General features: G+C 54.3%; 1 protein-coding gene across 3 annotated transcripts in view; it reads left to right on the top strand.

The window, feature by feature from the left end:
• THAP4 (THAP domain containing 4) overlaps positions 1–16,301 on the top strand; it is a 41,598-nt gene extending 25,297 nt beyond the window's left edge. For all 3 annotated transcript variants that reach the window (XM_086720194.1, XM_086720193.1, XM_086720195.1), the window contains 3 exons: positions 155–264; positions 1,061–1,164; positions 16,036–16,301. In XM_086720194.1, the coding sequence (XP_086576320.1) occupies positions 155–264; positions 1,061–1,164; positions 16,036–16,155 (334 nt within the window). In that variant the 3' untranslated portion in view covers positions 16,156–16,301. The remainder of the gene's footprint in view (positions 1–154; positions 265–1,060; positions 1,165–16,035) is intronic.
• The last annotated feature ends 208 nt before the right edge of the window (positions 16,302–16,509 follow it).

Here is a 16,509-nt window from a genome sequence, read left to right as displayed (position 1 = left end):
TTTTATGTGTCTCTGCATTTTCCACATGAACAAGAAGCTGTTTATTTTACATTTGGTGGGTGGGGGCTTCGTACAGTGAGACGGGCACGTGCACGCAGCCTGGCCCTGTCTCGGGGGTATCCGCTACCTGGGCCTTCACCCTCCTGCCCGCTAGGTTCAACGCCTTCCACCCGGACACGCACAAGCCCATGCACAGGGAGTGTGGCTTCATCCGCCTCAAGCCCGACACCAACAAGGTGGCCTTCGTCAGCGCCCAGAACACAGGTACTGTCCCTGGACGGCCCGCCCCCTGCCCGCATGCCAGTAGAGGGGTGGCCAGTGCCAGAGGTGGCATCTGCGTCCCGCCTGCCACTCTGCAAGTGACCTCTGGGAAGCATCAGGCCTTCGGACGGGCCCAGTGGGGCTGGCGGGAGGGAGCTGGTGGCAGGGGCTGCGGGTCCCCTTTTGCCCTGAGCTGCACACGGGTGTTGCCTGTAGGCTGGGGCTGCGTGGAGGGAACCAGACCAGGAGGCCCACACGGGGCCCGAGGTTCTCTGGAAGTCCGCACCGCCCCCAGTGCCAGGCCACCCTAAGATAGCTCACAGGGTTGATTAATTGGAAATTACTCAAATCACACCTGCTTGACCTTTAACCTTGCTCACTGGTCCAAGTGGGGCTCACTTCCTAGAAGCAGGTGGACAGTCAGAACCAGCCCAACTTGGGGTGGGCCTGCCCAAGGCAGTAGTGAGCTGGAGGTCGGGGGGGCAGCGAATGGCCGGGAGGGGGATGCCTACTGGCCTTTTTCATGGGGCCGAGGGCAGGGCCAGGGTCAGGGCACCCCCGGAGAGAATGACCCTCCACAGACCGCCCCCGCCCCCCCCCCCCCCCGCCCCGGCTATAAGAGGACCCGTGAGTCTTTCCCCCTCGACGCCTGGGAGTCTCTGTGCTGGCCAGGGGGACAGGTCGTCGCCTCGATGGCTTCAAAGTTCAGACCTGTTGAAGCCTGGGGTGCAAAGGCCGGTGGTGGGAGCAGCGGCGTAGGAAGCCGCGGGCGGGACACTGAGGACTGGCGGTCCCACAGGCATCGTGGAGGTGGAGGAGGGCGAGGTGAACGGGCAGGAGCTATGCATCACGTCCCACTCCGTCGCCAGGATCTCCTTCGCCAAGGAGCCCCACGTGGAGCAGGTGAGTCCACACCGCAGTCCCCTCGCGGGTGCCCTCGCCACCGTCACGCACTTGGGCCAGGGTCCCGGCCCATCCCTTGGCCTAAAGTCTGCCTTTCTGCTTGACCGAGCCTGTCTGCCTGTGCTTTCTCATGCCCACATGGGGGTGTGCCACCGTTCAGACACCTGGTCCCTGGCCAGTGGGCGGGGCTCGGGTGTGCCGTTTTTTCTCGCACACACATCCTTCTGCGTTTGTGCTGTCCGCCTTTGCGAGATTTCTCCCGATTGAATTGCTGGGTCAAAGGCACATTTTAAATTGTGACAGATTCCGTTAAATTGCTTTTCTTGACCGCTGCGTTCCCACCAGCGTTGCGTGAGGGCACCCGGCTCGCTGCTCCTTCATCAGCGCTGCTCGCAGACTTACTGGCCCTCGCAAGTCTGACGGATCAAAGACGGCATCTCGGCTGTGTTTACGTTGAACTCGTGGATGCAGGGAGCGTCCCCACGTCTCCTCTCATACTTGATGTTCGCGGTCCTTGCCTGTGTTGTGTGTGTTGTCACTTACGGGAGCTTTCTGTGTGCGTGGCTGGTACCCCCGTGTCTGCTGCTTATGTGACACAGTCCCCATTTGGTGGCACGTGGTAGTTTGGTTTGTGCCGTGCTCCACCACCTGTTGTGAGCTTTCCTGTCGCTCCCTCCAGGGGTCTTTCCCTCCATGGCGTCTGGATTTGGGTTCTGGCTCTGGGAGGTGTTTCTGCTCAGATGATCAAAGTATCCAAGCATCCCTCCCTTCCCCACGCTCTTGTAGCTTTTCACACTCAGACCCTAGTCCATCCCAGATTTGTTTTCCCATGATGCCATGTACAGACACGTGGTGACCAGTGCCCCACAGACCTGAAGTGTCCTGCCTGGCTCGGGCCCATCCCACAGGTGGGAGAGGAAGTGTCCGTCTGTCTGTCCACCTCCTCACTGATAGTAATTTAAAATTGTTCAATAACGTAGGTTCCCAATACTCTTTTCTCTAAGTTTCCTTGGTGAATTCTTCAGCACTTCCTCTTCTGCGTGAGCCGTATGTGCTGGGCTGTGCAAGTGCACGAATGAATCCGGGGAGAAGCGGCCTCCTCGTCTGCAGCAGCACACAGCAGCTCGGGGCTGTGTTGCCATGGTTTCAGGTCTAGTTTGCGCTCTTTCGGGGGCACGAAGTTTCTTTCTTTATAATCTTGTGTAATTATGTAGGTGTTGGACATTTCATGGCAGGTGACGTCGTGGTCCTCTCTAGCGTTCGTGGCTGTACCGACGGCATGTGGCTTCGCCTTCTGATTGCTGTGGGTGGTGGGAGGGCTCTGGTCTCTGTCCACCTGTGCTGAACTGGGACGTGTCTGTCACGTCTGACAGCTGGTTCTTGGGCACAACCCTGACCGAGCAGAGACGTGTGTTGGCGCTCACCCCGTGAGGGGCTCGCGGGCTGGTCGGGTAAGGACATCCTGTTTCTACTATGTTTTTACTATGGTAAGAATTATATTCAGGAAGGGGTTTTGAGTTTCATCAAATGCTTTTGCAGCCTCTTTTGGGAGGATTCTGTGTTTTTTCTCATTGAAGCTGTTGACGCAGTGAATCAGAATAATACCTTCTAAGTGTTGAGGCGTGCCTGCTTTTTGAGGGTAGCTTCTACTTGCGTGATTTTCAGGAATTATTATCCATTTGGGTATCAGTTTTTCACAGAGTGAGCTGGGAGCTTTTTAGTGGTTTCCGTTCCCTGACAAGGAGGGAGCCCCATGGAAATTGCCTGTTCCTGGTGGGTGTCCAGGGGACAGCGTCTGGGCCCAGCCTGGGCGGCCCCTGCTTCCCTCCCTGCTTGCCCGACCCTCTCCCTCGTTGCTCCGTTGGCAGCCTCCCCTCACGGTTCCCGGGAAAGGTGCCCTTTCTTCTAGGTTTTCAAGTTTGAGGAAGAAGTGACACATACTGGTCTCTCTCTGCCATTCTGTGTCCACCTTACATCTCTGATCTTTTGCGTATGACCGTTTTCTCTTTTTCTTGCTGGTGGTACTTGCCAGAGGTTACTTATTTTATCAGGGTTTTGTGGAGGTGGGGGGAGCTTTATTTTTGCTGGAGAACTGACTTTGGGCTTTCGGAAACAGAGGAGCCCCTCTCTGCAGGACAGAGGAGGTGAGGTGAAGCCTGTGGGGGCAGGGCCAAAGGAAGGCTCAGCCCCGCAGAGTGACCCGGCCGACCGAAGGCTGGTGGGTGCCTGGGTTGGCCTCCCCGCTGGCTCGACATGGACAGAACCTGGAAGTGAGAAGCTCACACTTGGGGCCAGAAGAAGGGAGGGGGGCGGGGACTGGAAGTATGTGTCTGTCCTCCCAGCAGCTGGCAGGCAGAACGCCTGGCTTCTGCAGACCCCTGGGAGTGGCAGGTGTCGGGACAGGTCCCTGCCTGTCTGCTACTGAAGCCCAACCCCGTCCTCACCCTTCTCTGTTACTTGCCATCTGTGTTTGGTCGTTCAGGACTCCACACTGTCCACACGGCTCTGAGACAGCGGGTCTAGCCCCTGCCCCCATCTGACACTGAGGATCAGAGAGGCCCTGCCTTCCAGAAACTCCCCGCGTCCTGAGGTGCTGGCTTGTGCGGTCAGGCTGCTCTGACGGCCAGTGAGGCTGAGCAGTGTCCATCCCTGCCTGCTTGGTCCCTCCTTTTGGGAAGTCCTGACCCGGCCCTCTGACCCGCGTCCACTGTGTCTGTCCCGCCGGCTTCATCCCCATACAATTTCTTCGTCCCCATATAATTTGGATATAAGCTCCTTGTCAGTTACTTGTGGTGCCAGTATCCGTTCCTGTCTGTATCACTTCCTCCTCTTACTAAACTTTAATTATATGTGGTTCAATTTCCCAGGCTCTCCTTTCTGGATTGGTTTTGGTGTTTCTTAATTAAGCAGTCTTCCCTGAACACAGGTCAGAAAATACGTATTCTATGTATTTTTTTCCGGAAGCATTACAGCTTGACTTAAAACCTCCCTTTCAGCTCATCAACGCACCTAGACTTTCGTGCAGATAAAAGGCTCGCTGTCCCAGCCCCAGCCGGAAAGGCCTGCGTCGCCCTCCCCGTCCAGGCAACCTGCCTGTCTGCCACCCCCCTCCCCGTCCAGGCGCCCTGCCTGTCCACCCTGGGCCAGTCTACTGTGTTTTAATTATTAGAGATTACTAGAATTTTTTTTTTTTTTTTTACTTAAAAAAAATCAACTCTTTTGAAGTATAGTTACGTAGAATTAGCACATACACTTGAGGTGTCCATGCCTGTACGTCAAGACCATAATAGCCCGGCCCCCAGCCCCTGCCCCCCAACCAGGGCCAGATTTCTGTTGCCACAGACTAGGTGTGCGACTTCTGGGACCCCTTATGAATGGAACCATCCAGTATTTACTCCTTTCGTTCAGGGAAACACTTTTGAGATTCGTTCCTGCTATTGCTCTTAGCGGAAGCTTGGGTGTTTTGATGCCCAGGGCACGTCCATCACAGCTTTGTCTACTCTCTTTGAGGGACGTGGGTTGGTTTGTTTCCAGCTCTGGGCCGTCACGAGCGTCTGTGTGCTCCTGCACGCAGACACGTGGTTTCACTTCTCGGGTGACGACCTCGGCCTGCCACCGCCCAGTCCCGTGGCGAGCGCCAGGCTTACTGGTGCCCAGTGCGACGCACCACGGTCCCCGGGCCGCCCTCTCTGCGGCACTGGTCCTTGAGTGGCCGCGGACGGCATTCCCTGTGCTGATAAACACACTCCCGGATGCCTGACGGGGTCGCACCCTCCTGGTGCCCGTTTCTCATCTGTGAAGCCAGCGCCCGCATCCTGTGCCCCTGTCGCCCAGCTCTGAAGGTTACACGTTCTGGATGCAAGGTCTACACGTTGACACGGTAACAGCATTCCAGCTGATGACTTAGCTTTTCGTTTCGTTAACAAAGTGTCTTACTTTTCACGTTCTGTTACCAGTCTTGTCTTTTACGGTTTGTCCTTTTAATGCCCTTTCGTAAATTGTTTTGCCCAAGCCAGGCAGCAGAGGTGAGTAACTTGCATTTTCTCCAAGAATTTTTATGGTTTTCTCTTTCACTTTAAGGTTTATGATTTTGGAATTGATGTTTTTTTGTTGTTTTTTTTCCTTAATGTTTATTTATTTTTGAGAAAGAGAGACAGACAGAGCACGAGTGGGGGAGGAACAGAGAGAGAGGGAGACACAGAATCTGAAGCAGACTCCTGGCTCTGAGCTGTCAGCACAGACTCAGGGCTCGAACCCACGAACCGCATGATCATGACCTGAGCTAAAGTCAGACACTTAACCAAGCCACCCAGGCGCCCCTGCTATATTATTCTCTTAACGTGATTCGTTATAGGAACAGTTTTTCAGATGTTGAACCAACCTTGCATCCTTCAGGTAAACCCCACCTGATTGTAATGATTTATCATTTTTAGTTATTGCTGAATTTTTGTATTGCTTAAGTACATAAATTGGAGAAGTTTTGCTTTATATTATTTTTTATTCTAATCATCCTGAGTTTAATATCCTCCTGCTTTTTGATTTCTTAAATGGGAAGCTTGCATCATTGATATCTAGCCCATTTTTAGTTTGTAACACTGGAAACTATGAATTTTCTTGTAAGCCCTGCTTCAGCTGCCTCCCACAGGTATTAGTAGAGTGTGTTCTTACGACCTCCTAGCTCAAAATATTTTCTCTAGTGACTTTCTTCTTGGAACTGGGTTATTTGGAAGGTATGCTACTACTTTCCAAATATTTAAGGATTTTCTACTTATCGTATTGCTAGTGACTTCTAATTCAACTCTGTAAAGCCCAGAGAACGTGTTCTTAGAGTTACTTTATGCCACAATGTGTGCTATAACTTGGTGAATATACCATACACAGTTCAGATGAGTAAGAAGTCGACAGTTGTCGGGTGCAGCGGACCTGACACTGTTAGGTCAGGTCGCTTGATGGCGTCATTCAGATTTCTAGCATACTACTGAACTTTTTGGGGGAGGGAGTCTGGTTCTATCTGATTGCAGGCAGGTGTTAAACTCTCCAACAACGATTGAGGCTAATTCTCTCCTTTACTTCCGCCTGCTTTTGCTTCACAACTTGAAGCTCTGTTATTAAATGCGTGCGTATGATATTTCATGTTTATGACATGTTACCCTTGGTAACTTGTGTGTACCTTGAAGTTGGAGAATAACACAACCATACCTGCTCTCCAGTGGTGGTTGTCTATGTGCGTGTCTGTCTTCCTACCTTTCTACATTGAACCTCTTTGTCTGTATTCAGAGTACATCTCTTGTAGGCTTGCTTTTATTGTCAAAAAACTATATTTTAATTGGAATGTTGAGTCCACGTATATTTAAGAACAATATTACTAGTATGGTTGGTTGTAAGACCGCCACCTTGATTTGTTTTTTTGTGCTTTCTTGTTTTTGTTCCTTTACTGCATTCTCTTGGGTTAAATATATTTGGCATTCTGTCTTATTGTTAGGGTTTTTTTTATGTTTATTTATTTATTTTTTAGAGAGACAGAGAGAGTGGGGGGGGGGGGGGCAGAGAGAGAATCCCAAGCAGGCTCCGCATGGTCTGTGCAGAGCCCAACACAGGCTGTAACCCACGAACCACGAGATCATGACCTGAACTGAAACCAAGAGTCAGAGGCTTAACTGAGCCACCCAGGTGCCCCGCCCCCCCCCCCCCCCCCCCCCCCGCTTTTTCTTATTGAAATGTAGTTGACACACATTGTCACGTCACTCTCAGGTGTACAACGCGGTGACCGGACGGCGTGGGCAGGACGCCGTGCTCCCACGAGCGTAGCTCCCGGCGGTCACCGCGCGACGCTCGTCCAGCGCCACTGGCTGCGGTCCCCGCGCTGGGCCTTCCGCACCGGGCCTCCTTCCGCCCGTAACCGGAAGCCTGGCCCTCCCTCTCCCCTGCGCCCCTCCCTCCAGCCCCGCCCCTCCCCTCTCCTCTGGCAACCACCAGGGCGTTCTCTGCATTTATGGGTCTCTTCCTGATTTTTTTGCTTATTTTGTTTTTTAGATAACACATATAAGTAAAATTCTACGGTTTCTGTCTTCCTTTGGCTGATTTGTTTCACTCATGCTAGGCCCACCCACGTGGTCACAAATGACGAGGTCTCATCGTTTCTGTGGCTGTTAGCTTCTCAACTGTGTCTCCCTCGTTTTTTTAATGGTTGCTCGGAGGCCACCGTGACATTTGCCCCTTCACACTGGTTGTGGATAATCCGACTTCACAGCTGATGCTTCCTTCTTCCCGCTCTGCAGTCCCACTGACCGTTTCTTCTGTACGGTGTCGTCACACCCGTAACATGTTTGTGTAAACATTGATGTCAAAAGTACACACACACACACACCATAAATCTTCACGGTACTGTTCTTTTTGCTTTAAATAGTTGATTTGCGGGGAAATTACAGTGAGGGGAAACGGTACCCTCTTCTCATCACCCACTGCTTTTCTCTGTGTGCTGCTCTCCTCTCCTTCCTGCGGCCCTGCGTCTCCAGCGGTGTCATCTCCCTTCATCCTCAAGACCTACATCAGTGGCCCTTCTCGCAGCATAGTCTGCTCTCAGCAAGTCTCTTGGGACTATTTCACTCCCGAACTTTGTTTTTTCTTTTTCTTTTTTTTTTTTTTAACTGTGGGGTGAAATACATGTAACAAACTTTAGCATCTTGACCGTTTTTCAAGTAATTGTCTCACGTTTATGTATTTGTTTGAGAGAGAGAGTGCACATGTGCACGCCAGCACGGGAGGGGCAGCGGGGATGGGTAGAGAATCCCAAGCAGGCTCCACACTGTCAGCACAGAGCCCGACGCAGGGCTCGATCCCACAAACCGTGAGATCACGACCTGAGCCAAAATCGAGAGTCAGACATTTAACTGACTGAGCCACCCAGGCGCCCCACATCCTACCTGTGTTTACGGACGTGCGTCCGCGGTGTTAAGTATATTCGTGCAGTCGAGCAGCCATCACCACCGCGCATCCCCAGGACACTTGGGTTTCCTAAGACTGAAGCTCTATGCCCCGTGAGTCACGACTCCCCATTGTCTCCCCCTACAGCCCCTGGTGCCCCGTGTCCCACTCGGTGCGCTATGAGCCTGACGACTCCAGGGACCTCATCCAAGCAGAGTCACACCCTGTGTGTCTCTTGTTACTGGCTTATTGTATGTAGCGCAACGTGCCCAGGGTTCGTGCGTGTTGTGGGATATTGCCGAACTTCCTTCTTCGGGCTGAGTACTACTCTGTTGTGTGTTTGTGGTACATTTTGCTCATCCGTTCATCCGTGGCGGACGCCAGGGCCACCTGCACCTTGTAGCGGCTGGAATGCGGTTACTGTGGGTGCACAGACATCTGCAGGACGCCGCTTTCGGTTCTTCTGAGCGTGGACCCGAAAGCGGGCTGGCGGGGTCGCGCGGCAGTCCCGTTTCTGGTTTTGTGAGGAAGTCCACGCCGAGCCCCATGGCGGCTGTGCAGGAGGCCCCCTCCTCCACGTCCTCACCCTCCGGCTGCTCGAGCTGTTGGGGCGGCAGCCGGACTTCTGTTACCAGCGACGCGACCGGCCGATGTTTCTCTCGTTGCGTGAGTTGTTTTTACTGTTTGGTGTCTTTGGACGCATACAAATTTGTAATTTTCATGAATTACGGTTTGTCTGTTTTTTCTGTTGTTGGCTCTGCATTCAGTGTCACATCCAAACATCGCCAAGTCCCGCACAGTGAAGCGTTTGTGCTGTTTTCTTCTAAGGGTTTTATTGTTTTAGCTGTGACATTGAAGTCTCTGACTCGCTTTGAGTTAGTTTTTGTGTGTGGGGCTAGGGAAGCGTCCAGCCTCGTTCTTTCGCGTGTGGACGTCCAGTTTTCCCAGCGCTATTTGTTACAAAGACCGTCCTTCCCACATAGAGTGGTCTTGGCGGCTGCGTTGAAAATTGACCGCGTATGTGAGGGCTTGTTTCTGAGGCCTCTGTTCTGGTGCATCGTCTGTATGTCTGTCTGTATGCCAGTGCCACGCTATGGTGAAATCAAGAGGTGTGTGTCTTCCAGTTTTGTTCTTCCTTTTCGGGATTTTTTTTGGCTATTCCGGGTCCCTGAGAATTCCATGTGACTCTTAGGACGGATTTTTCTGTTTCTACAAAACATATTGTTGGGGTTTTGATAGGGATTTCGTTAGTTTTGTAGATCCCTGGGCAGTATTGATATCTTACTGATACTGAGTCGTCTAATCCATGAACGTGGGATGGGCATCCCTTTATTTATGTTTACTGTTTTGGGGTGGTTTTTTTATTTGTTTGTTTTTGTTTTTGGTGTAGACTGCCCGTGCGCAGGAACCACCCAAGACGTAAACTGAAGGTCTCCTCAGGTCTTTTCTGAGCCTTTCCCTGGGCGTGTGCAGGCACACTCTGGCCTCCCCGTGTATGCCCTGGTTTGTCCGAGTCGCTGATGCGTGGTTCCCAAAAGGGGAAAAGGAAAAGAAGTGGGGGAAAGGGGTGCCGGCCCTTCAGATCTCCTGTGGGCCTGGGCTGGTCTCCTGAAACTCTTGGGACTGTAAGATCGTGTTCTTCATATTTGGGGATTTTCAGACATTATTTCTTCAACTGTTCTGCTCAGTTACTCCCGTTTTCCCCTCGGAACTGCTGTTAAACGTATGTCAAAAAGCCATTTAATCTTGTGCCACACGTCCCCGAGGCTGTTCATTCTTCAGTCTGTTTTCTCCATATTACTCAGTCTGGATATTTTAAAAATTGTATTGGGGCTCCCGGGTGGCTCAGTCGGTTAAACGTCCGACTTCGGCTCAGGTCATGATCTCACGGTTCGTGGTTTGAGCCCCATGTCGGGCTCTGTGCTGACAGCTCAGAGCCTGGAGCCTGTTTCGGATTCTGTGTTTCCCTCTCTCTCTGCCCCTCCCCCGCTCACTCACACACACTCTCTCTCTCAAAAACGAATAAATGTTTAAAAAATTTTAAGATTTTGTTTTATTCTTTTTAAAAAATTTTTTTTCAACGTTTTTTATTTATTTTTGGGACAGAGAGAGACAGAGCATGAACGGTGGAGGGGCAGAGAGAGAGGGAGACACAGAATCGGAAACAGGCTCCAGGCTCCGAGCCATCAGCCCAGAGCCCGACGCGGGGCTCGAACTCACAGACCGCGAGATCGTGACCTGGCCGAAGTCGGACGCTTAACCGACTGCGCCACCCAGGCGCCTCTGTTTTATTCTTAAAGTTCATGTATTTTTGAGAAAGAGCACACACGTGCAGGAGTAGGGGAGGTGCAGAGAGAGGGAGAGAGAGAATCCCAAGCAGGCTCCACGCCGTCGGCAGAGTCCTGCTCGGGGCTCGAACTCACAAACGGCGAGATCGTGGCCTGAGCTACAGTCAAGAGCTGGACGCTCAACCGACTGAGCTGTCCGGGTGCCCCTAAAGATTGTATTTTTAAGAAATCTCTACCCCCAACATGGTGTTCGAACTACGAACCCGGAGATCGAGGGTCACATGCTCCCACTGAGCCAGCCGGGTGCCCCCAATTTGGATATTTTTATCGACCCATTTTCAATTTCACCAAGTCTTTCTTCTGTCTCCAGTTAAGCTATTAAGTGAGTTTTTCATCCTTCTGTCTTTGTGCCTTCTCTCAAAGTGACCTCTCTTCCTGGCTTCCTCTCTCCCTCACCTCCCCCTCGCCCCACTCTGGCAACCCCCTCTCCTTGTCGCCCGCGAGCAGCAGGGCAGGGGTCTGGTTACAGTCGTGGAGCAGCTGCGTGTCTACGGCCGTGAGATAGATACTGCCCCCCGGACCCACTGGGAACTCCTCACCCGTTCACGGAGACACGGAAGCAGCCTTCGTGTGCACCGACGGGTAGAGCGAGTATGTGTGCGATGTGCACCCACACACACGCACACGAGGAATGTTAGAATTTTAAAATGAATTAAATCCTGTCATCTGCCACATGGATAAAACCCCGAGGGGATCATGCTAAAGTAAAATAAGGCAGGAAAAGAAACACTGCTGGTTGTTGCCGAGGGGCGGAGGGATGGCAGGTTGTAGGTCAAGGGCACAGACGTCCAGTTAGAAGAGGAGTGAGTCGTGGGGACGTGATGCCCAGCATGGTGTCTGCAGTTTCTACCGTATTGTATACAGTAGATCTCATAGATCGCACACCCCGTACACAAAAAGTGTGTGAGGTGATGGGGGTCAGCTAGCACCAGAGACACCTGTGTCCAGTCCACACTTTTGCACCTACACAGTGTCGTGTGTCTCAGTAAGCTGGGGGCGAGCGTGTGTGTGCTTGGATTCTCGGTCGTGCGGACTGGCGGCAGGCCACCGAGGAATGACGACAGGCCTGGCTGTAGGGTAGCTGTCGGCTCGCCGGGATTCCTGTGAAGCTCGGCTGTGAAGCTCGGCCCCTGTCACCTCCACACCCTCCTCCACACCTCCACACCCTCCTCCACACCTCCACCTCAAACCTGCTGTACGGCGAGCACGGTAACCACTGTGGCTTCCTGATTTCTTTGTTTTAGGAACTAACACACAGTGAAAGCCATCTTCCTCCTGAATTTCCTTTTCCACCTTTTCTCTACTGAACAAAACAAGGAAAAACATGCTTTTAGAAAGCATTAAGACATCAAGAAATTCTCACAGCGCGCCTCCCGCCGCAGCGCACTTCCCTGCGGTGGGCGCAGTCTAGGGGAAATGGTCACCCTTGGCTAGAGAACAACTGGCGTTTGTCAGGAGGGCCTCTTCTGCACCTCCAGAGGCTCGTGGGCCCTCGGCCCGGCTGTGTGCGCGGGAGCCGGGCTCCCCGCGGTCTGAGCGTGCTGTCTGCGATCACCGGGCCGCCTGGACCGGCTCCCCTTTGAAGCTGTCGAAGCTAGCGGCTCCTTCCAGCCTCCCGTTCCTCAAATGAGGATCTGTCTGTGGCCCAGATGGGTCTTCGATGATGCCTTCGCTGTCGTGGCCGACTTGGGATGAACACGGAATTACTCTGAGCGAGCTTACCAGATTGCTGTCTACGGGCAGAGGCCGGGGGAACCACCGAGCAAGGCAGCGTGCAGCCAGCCTCGACTTTACATCTTTCCAGCGACTGGCAGTAGGGGGGGACGAGAAACGTCCTCCGAGGGCCTCCAGTTCCAAAGGAACCTGACGGGCGACTCTCGGGGCCTGTGCGCTGGTGCTACCGTTGCTGGCTTTGGCTCCGAGTGCTCCGCTGTGACCGCTGTCATGTCCGCGACAGGCTGACAGCACTCCGGAGGCCACACGGCACGTGCCGGAGGTGCCCGACCTGACCAGAGCCCAGTGAGTGTGCTCTGGGGGCGGTGGGCGCAGGGTGGCCCCTCGCTCCCCAGCCCCGCATCCTTCCTGGACTGGCGGTCGGGCTGTGCTCCCCAGGCCTGCCTCCTGTCTCCTGCTCACCTGCTGCCCGTCGCCATGCTGCTTACGCCGGAATAGGATGGCCGTCGCAGGTTTGGCACGAAGAGGCAGAGGTGAGGGGAGGCCACACTTGGATCACTGCACCGTGAGGCGGGCTGTGGGGGGCCGTGTGGTATTTCCAGAAGCCCCTCCAGCCATGCAGAGACAGCCGTTCAGAAAAGGCCAGTTGTCCTCAGGTGTTAGATGTTTTGAGGAGCCTCTCACGGGCTCAGAGTAAATAAGCAGCAGCCTCGCTCTTTTCCGTGGCTCACAAGGCAGTGCCTCACCTGCACGTCCCTGTGCAGCGTGGTCCCGGGCACTCAGCTGAGGGCACCGCAAGACCACATGTCTCCACCTGTGTCCCCTGAGAAGTGGTCTCAAAGGTTAAAGCCAGCCTTATTTTTTTTTTTTTTTTTTTTTTTGAGAGACAGAGACACAGAGCATGAGCGGGGGAGGGGCAGAGAGAGACGGAGACACAGAATCCGAAGCAGCTCCAGGCTCCCAGCTGTCGGCACAGAGCCCGACGCGGGGCTCGAACACACTGACCACGAGATCATGACCTGAGCTGAAGTCGGACGCTTAACCGACTGAGCCACCCAGGTGCCCCAAGCCTTGTTTATTTTTAAATGAAATTCCAGAAGAAATCACGTAGAATTACAGGCGCTGATACGGTGAGACGAAGCTTCCGTGCCACATGAGGCCCCCCGGTTGTGTGTCTGTCTGTGTGTCCTGTTCTGGGTGCTCCGCTCCCCCGTGCCTGCCTCTTATGCTCTCCCGTCCTCCCGAGTGTTGCTGTCTGCCCTGTGGTGACCGCCACCGGAGGGACTTTGCAGATGGGCGAGGTTCCCAAGTTCCAGCACTGGAGCCTGGGTGCAGCCTGGGACTGCGTGGCCAGCACTCCCGGGCGGCAGCTGCTGGCGCTGGGGACACGCTCCGAGTTGCGGGATACGGGACGCGGACTCCGTGCGTCTCCCCTGCCCTGTCGTCTTTTTACTTTGCTTTTTATCTTCCACCACTCTTTTTCTGAATGACAGCAAAAGGAATCTTTTTTCTTCTCACAAGGAAATACAAGTGTTTCCTGTCACTTTAGCAGGAGTCAGAGATTTCCTCACAGGTGACCTCGGAAATCTTTCCTCGTACTCGAAGACAGAGATGAACATCCTTTGCGGGGAGCAGGTGTGTGTCCCGCCTTAGAACATACCAGTACCTTTGGCTGAAAGGGAGCCCGGGAGCTTCGTTCACTGGACGCCTTTCGCAGCTGGCGCCCTTCAGTCACAAGTTAGAGTCTGGGAGACCAGAAGGAAACCGTGTCTGACACAGCGGCGTGTGACTTTGAATATAGGGAAGGTATTTTCAAACACATCGCCATCTGAGGCATTTTTCGTACCCCTCCCATGAGCCGGACGTGGGTCAGCCCCTTCCCACGCTCCCCCGTTCACAGAAGCAAAGCGTGCTGCTGCCTCAGTTTCCCCACTCGCGCGCTCCCACGCCTCGCTGCACGTGGCCACCCATGTGCCTGCTCTCGCCCTGCCCTTCGTTTGCCCCTGCTTCTCCGTGCGGGGGGCCCTCTGGTCTTCTGTTTAAGGGGATACGAAATCTGTGGAGTTTCTTTTGTCCAAAGACGTCTTTATTTTGCCTCCAGTTTTGAAATTTTTTTTTTTTTTAACGTTTATTTATTTTTTTGGGACAGAGAGAGACAGAGCATGAACGGGGGAGGGGCAGAGAGAGAGGGAGACACAGAATCGGAAACAGGCTCCAGGCTCCGAGCCATCAGCCCAGAGCCTGACGCGGGGCTCGAACTCACGGACTGCGAGATCGTGACCTGGCTGAAGTCGGACGCTCAACCGACTGTGCCACCCAGGCGCCCCTTGCCTCCAGTTTTGAAGAGAACACCTTGGGTGGCGGTTCTGTCATTTCTCTGTGGTGCTGTCCCGCTGTGTCCTGGTGCCCGCCCTGCCCCTGCCCTGGGGGCTCCTGCTCTCCTGGGGCAGCCAGTGTTAGGCCCGGATGCACTTTGCATGCGAGTCTTACAGCTGCGACCTGCTCACATCTGGCCGTATCGTTCTGTCCTGTGTGCTGGGGTTTCCGCCACACGTGTGAGCTGTGACTTTCCGTCCGTCCGTCTGTCCGTCCTCACGGTCCAGCGGGTGTTTTCTACCAGCCGCTTTCCAGCTGCGACTCTTCTGCCGAGTCCACCTTGGGGGCTCTAATTTTCATTATCACATTTTGCAGTTACAGAACTTCTACCTTATTCTTTCTGGCAGATCCGATTCTCTGCTGAAATTGTCCGCAGGGAATACCGTGTGGTCTCCTGACCGGGGCGGTATCGGCACCCCACCCCCACCCCGGGGTGCCGGTCCTGCTCTTACCTCCTTTGCTAAGCCAGTTCTTCTCTCTTTCCCTCTTGGACTCTAGACCCTGTGTGTGGAAACCTCAGGTGCCATGAGGCTCTGTGTGGGGCTGTCTCCCACCGAGGGTTGTTGTGGGGCGGACCCCGCCCGTTGCAGGCTGAGTCGCTTCGAAGCTGGCCTTCCCTGTCCCATAGCCGGTTAACTCTCGGTGCTGGGGGCAGCCCAAAGTCCGCGGTGCTTCCACAGCCTCTCCTCCTCGGTGGGCGTGGAATTGCAGAGTGCTCCACGCAGCACCGCGCCATGAATCGGAGCTGCCGTCCCCTCGGGGTCCAGGCAGCCGCTCACGGCAGGCACACGACTCAGGTGAAGGGCCGCCCCGAGCTGGGTCTCCACACGCCCTTCTCTCCGGGACCTTTGTCCCGGCTTCGGGGTGGTTCCCTGATGCCTTTAAGTGGACTTTCTGAAATGCGGCTTTTCTGGTTTTTCGGAGCCCGGTGGTCAGTTACAGAGCGGTTGGCTGCGGCCTGCGGCAAAGGTCCTATTTCGTACGTTTGCGGCCCCCCAGCGCGTCCGGAACACCCGGAAGGTCCCGGCCACGGGGTTGTATCTCAGCCGTTGCATGTTCCACGCTCTTGGGCAAACGTTCCAGACGGGTAGCGTTTTCTCACCGGCCGCCGTACTTTGTTCTGACTAATTCGTGGTTCCAAAAGTGCTCGTACTGAGCTTTCCGAGAACGCATGTTACGTCAGTTCGAGTCGTGGGCGTGAAAGTGAACGGTGACAAAGCAGGAAAGAGAAGGATGGCTGGCTTCTAAGTAGGCTGGGGTGAGACCAAGTCCCACACTTGCCTGTTGGTCTTTGGGGACAGCCCAGGGGCAGAGGGAGGGGCCGGAGCAGAGGTCAGGACGCCTTGACCCCGGCACGCCCCGTGGCGGCTGTGGGCCCCGTGTCCACCCCCCCGCCATGCCCCCCACCTGCTGGCGGGGACACCATGAGGCCCACGGGCCCCTGACGACGGAGGCGGCAAGTTGCGGCGTGTGCCACACGCTTGGCCTGTGGCAGGGCCGCCCTTGGAAGACAGAACTAAGGGGTTTGCGTTTGTTTTGTCCTGCTCAGATCACCCGAAAATTCCGGCTGAATTCTGACGGCAAACTCGAACAGACGGTCTCCATGGCAACCACTACCCAGCCCATGACTCAGCATCTTCACGTCACCTACAAGAAGGTGACCCCGTGACCCCGAGCGTGTGTTGTGACCCTTCGGCTTCCCCGTGGACGCCCGCAGCAGGTGTGGGTGTGGCCGCAGGTCTCCGTGGGCTCCCGCGTGTTGCCACGTGTTCCTGTAACGGCGTAGAAAAACCAAATAAAAGGCCTTTATTTTTATGACGGAGCATTTTGAATATTGTCCCTCGTGTAGACTGTGCGTTTCTTCCATCTGCCGGTGGCTGCTTGTTTTCCAGTCTTTTCCCTAAAAAATTAAGGAGTGACTCTCGTGTTCCCTCACCTTTTCTTCTGGTAGTTTTGGCAAGATCTAAAATACCTATAAATCTTCAGTGGGGGAGCCGACAACCAACGCGTCACAAAGGGGATC

Source organism: Puma concolor, chromosome C1, assembly GCF_028749965.1.
Source record: "Puma concolor isolate L17-30 chromosome C1, mPumCon1.1.hap2, whole genome shotgun sequence".
Lineage (NCBI taxonomy): Eukaryota > Metazoa > Chordata > Mammalia > Carnivora > Felidae > Puma > Puma concolor.
This window is presented reverse-complemented; position numbering and strand designations above follow the sequence as displayed.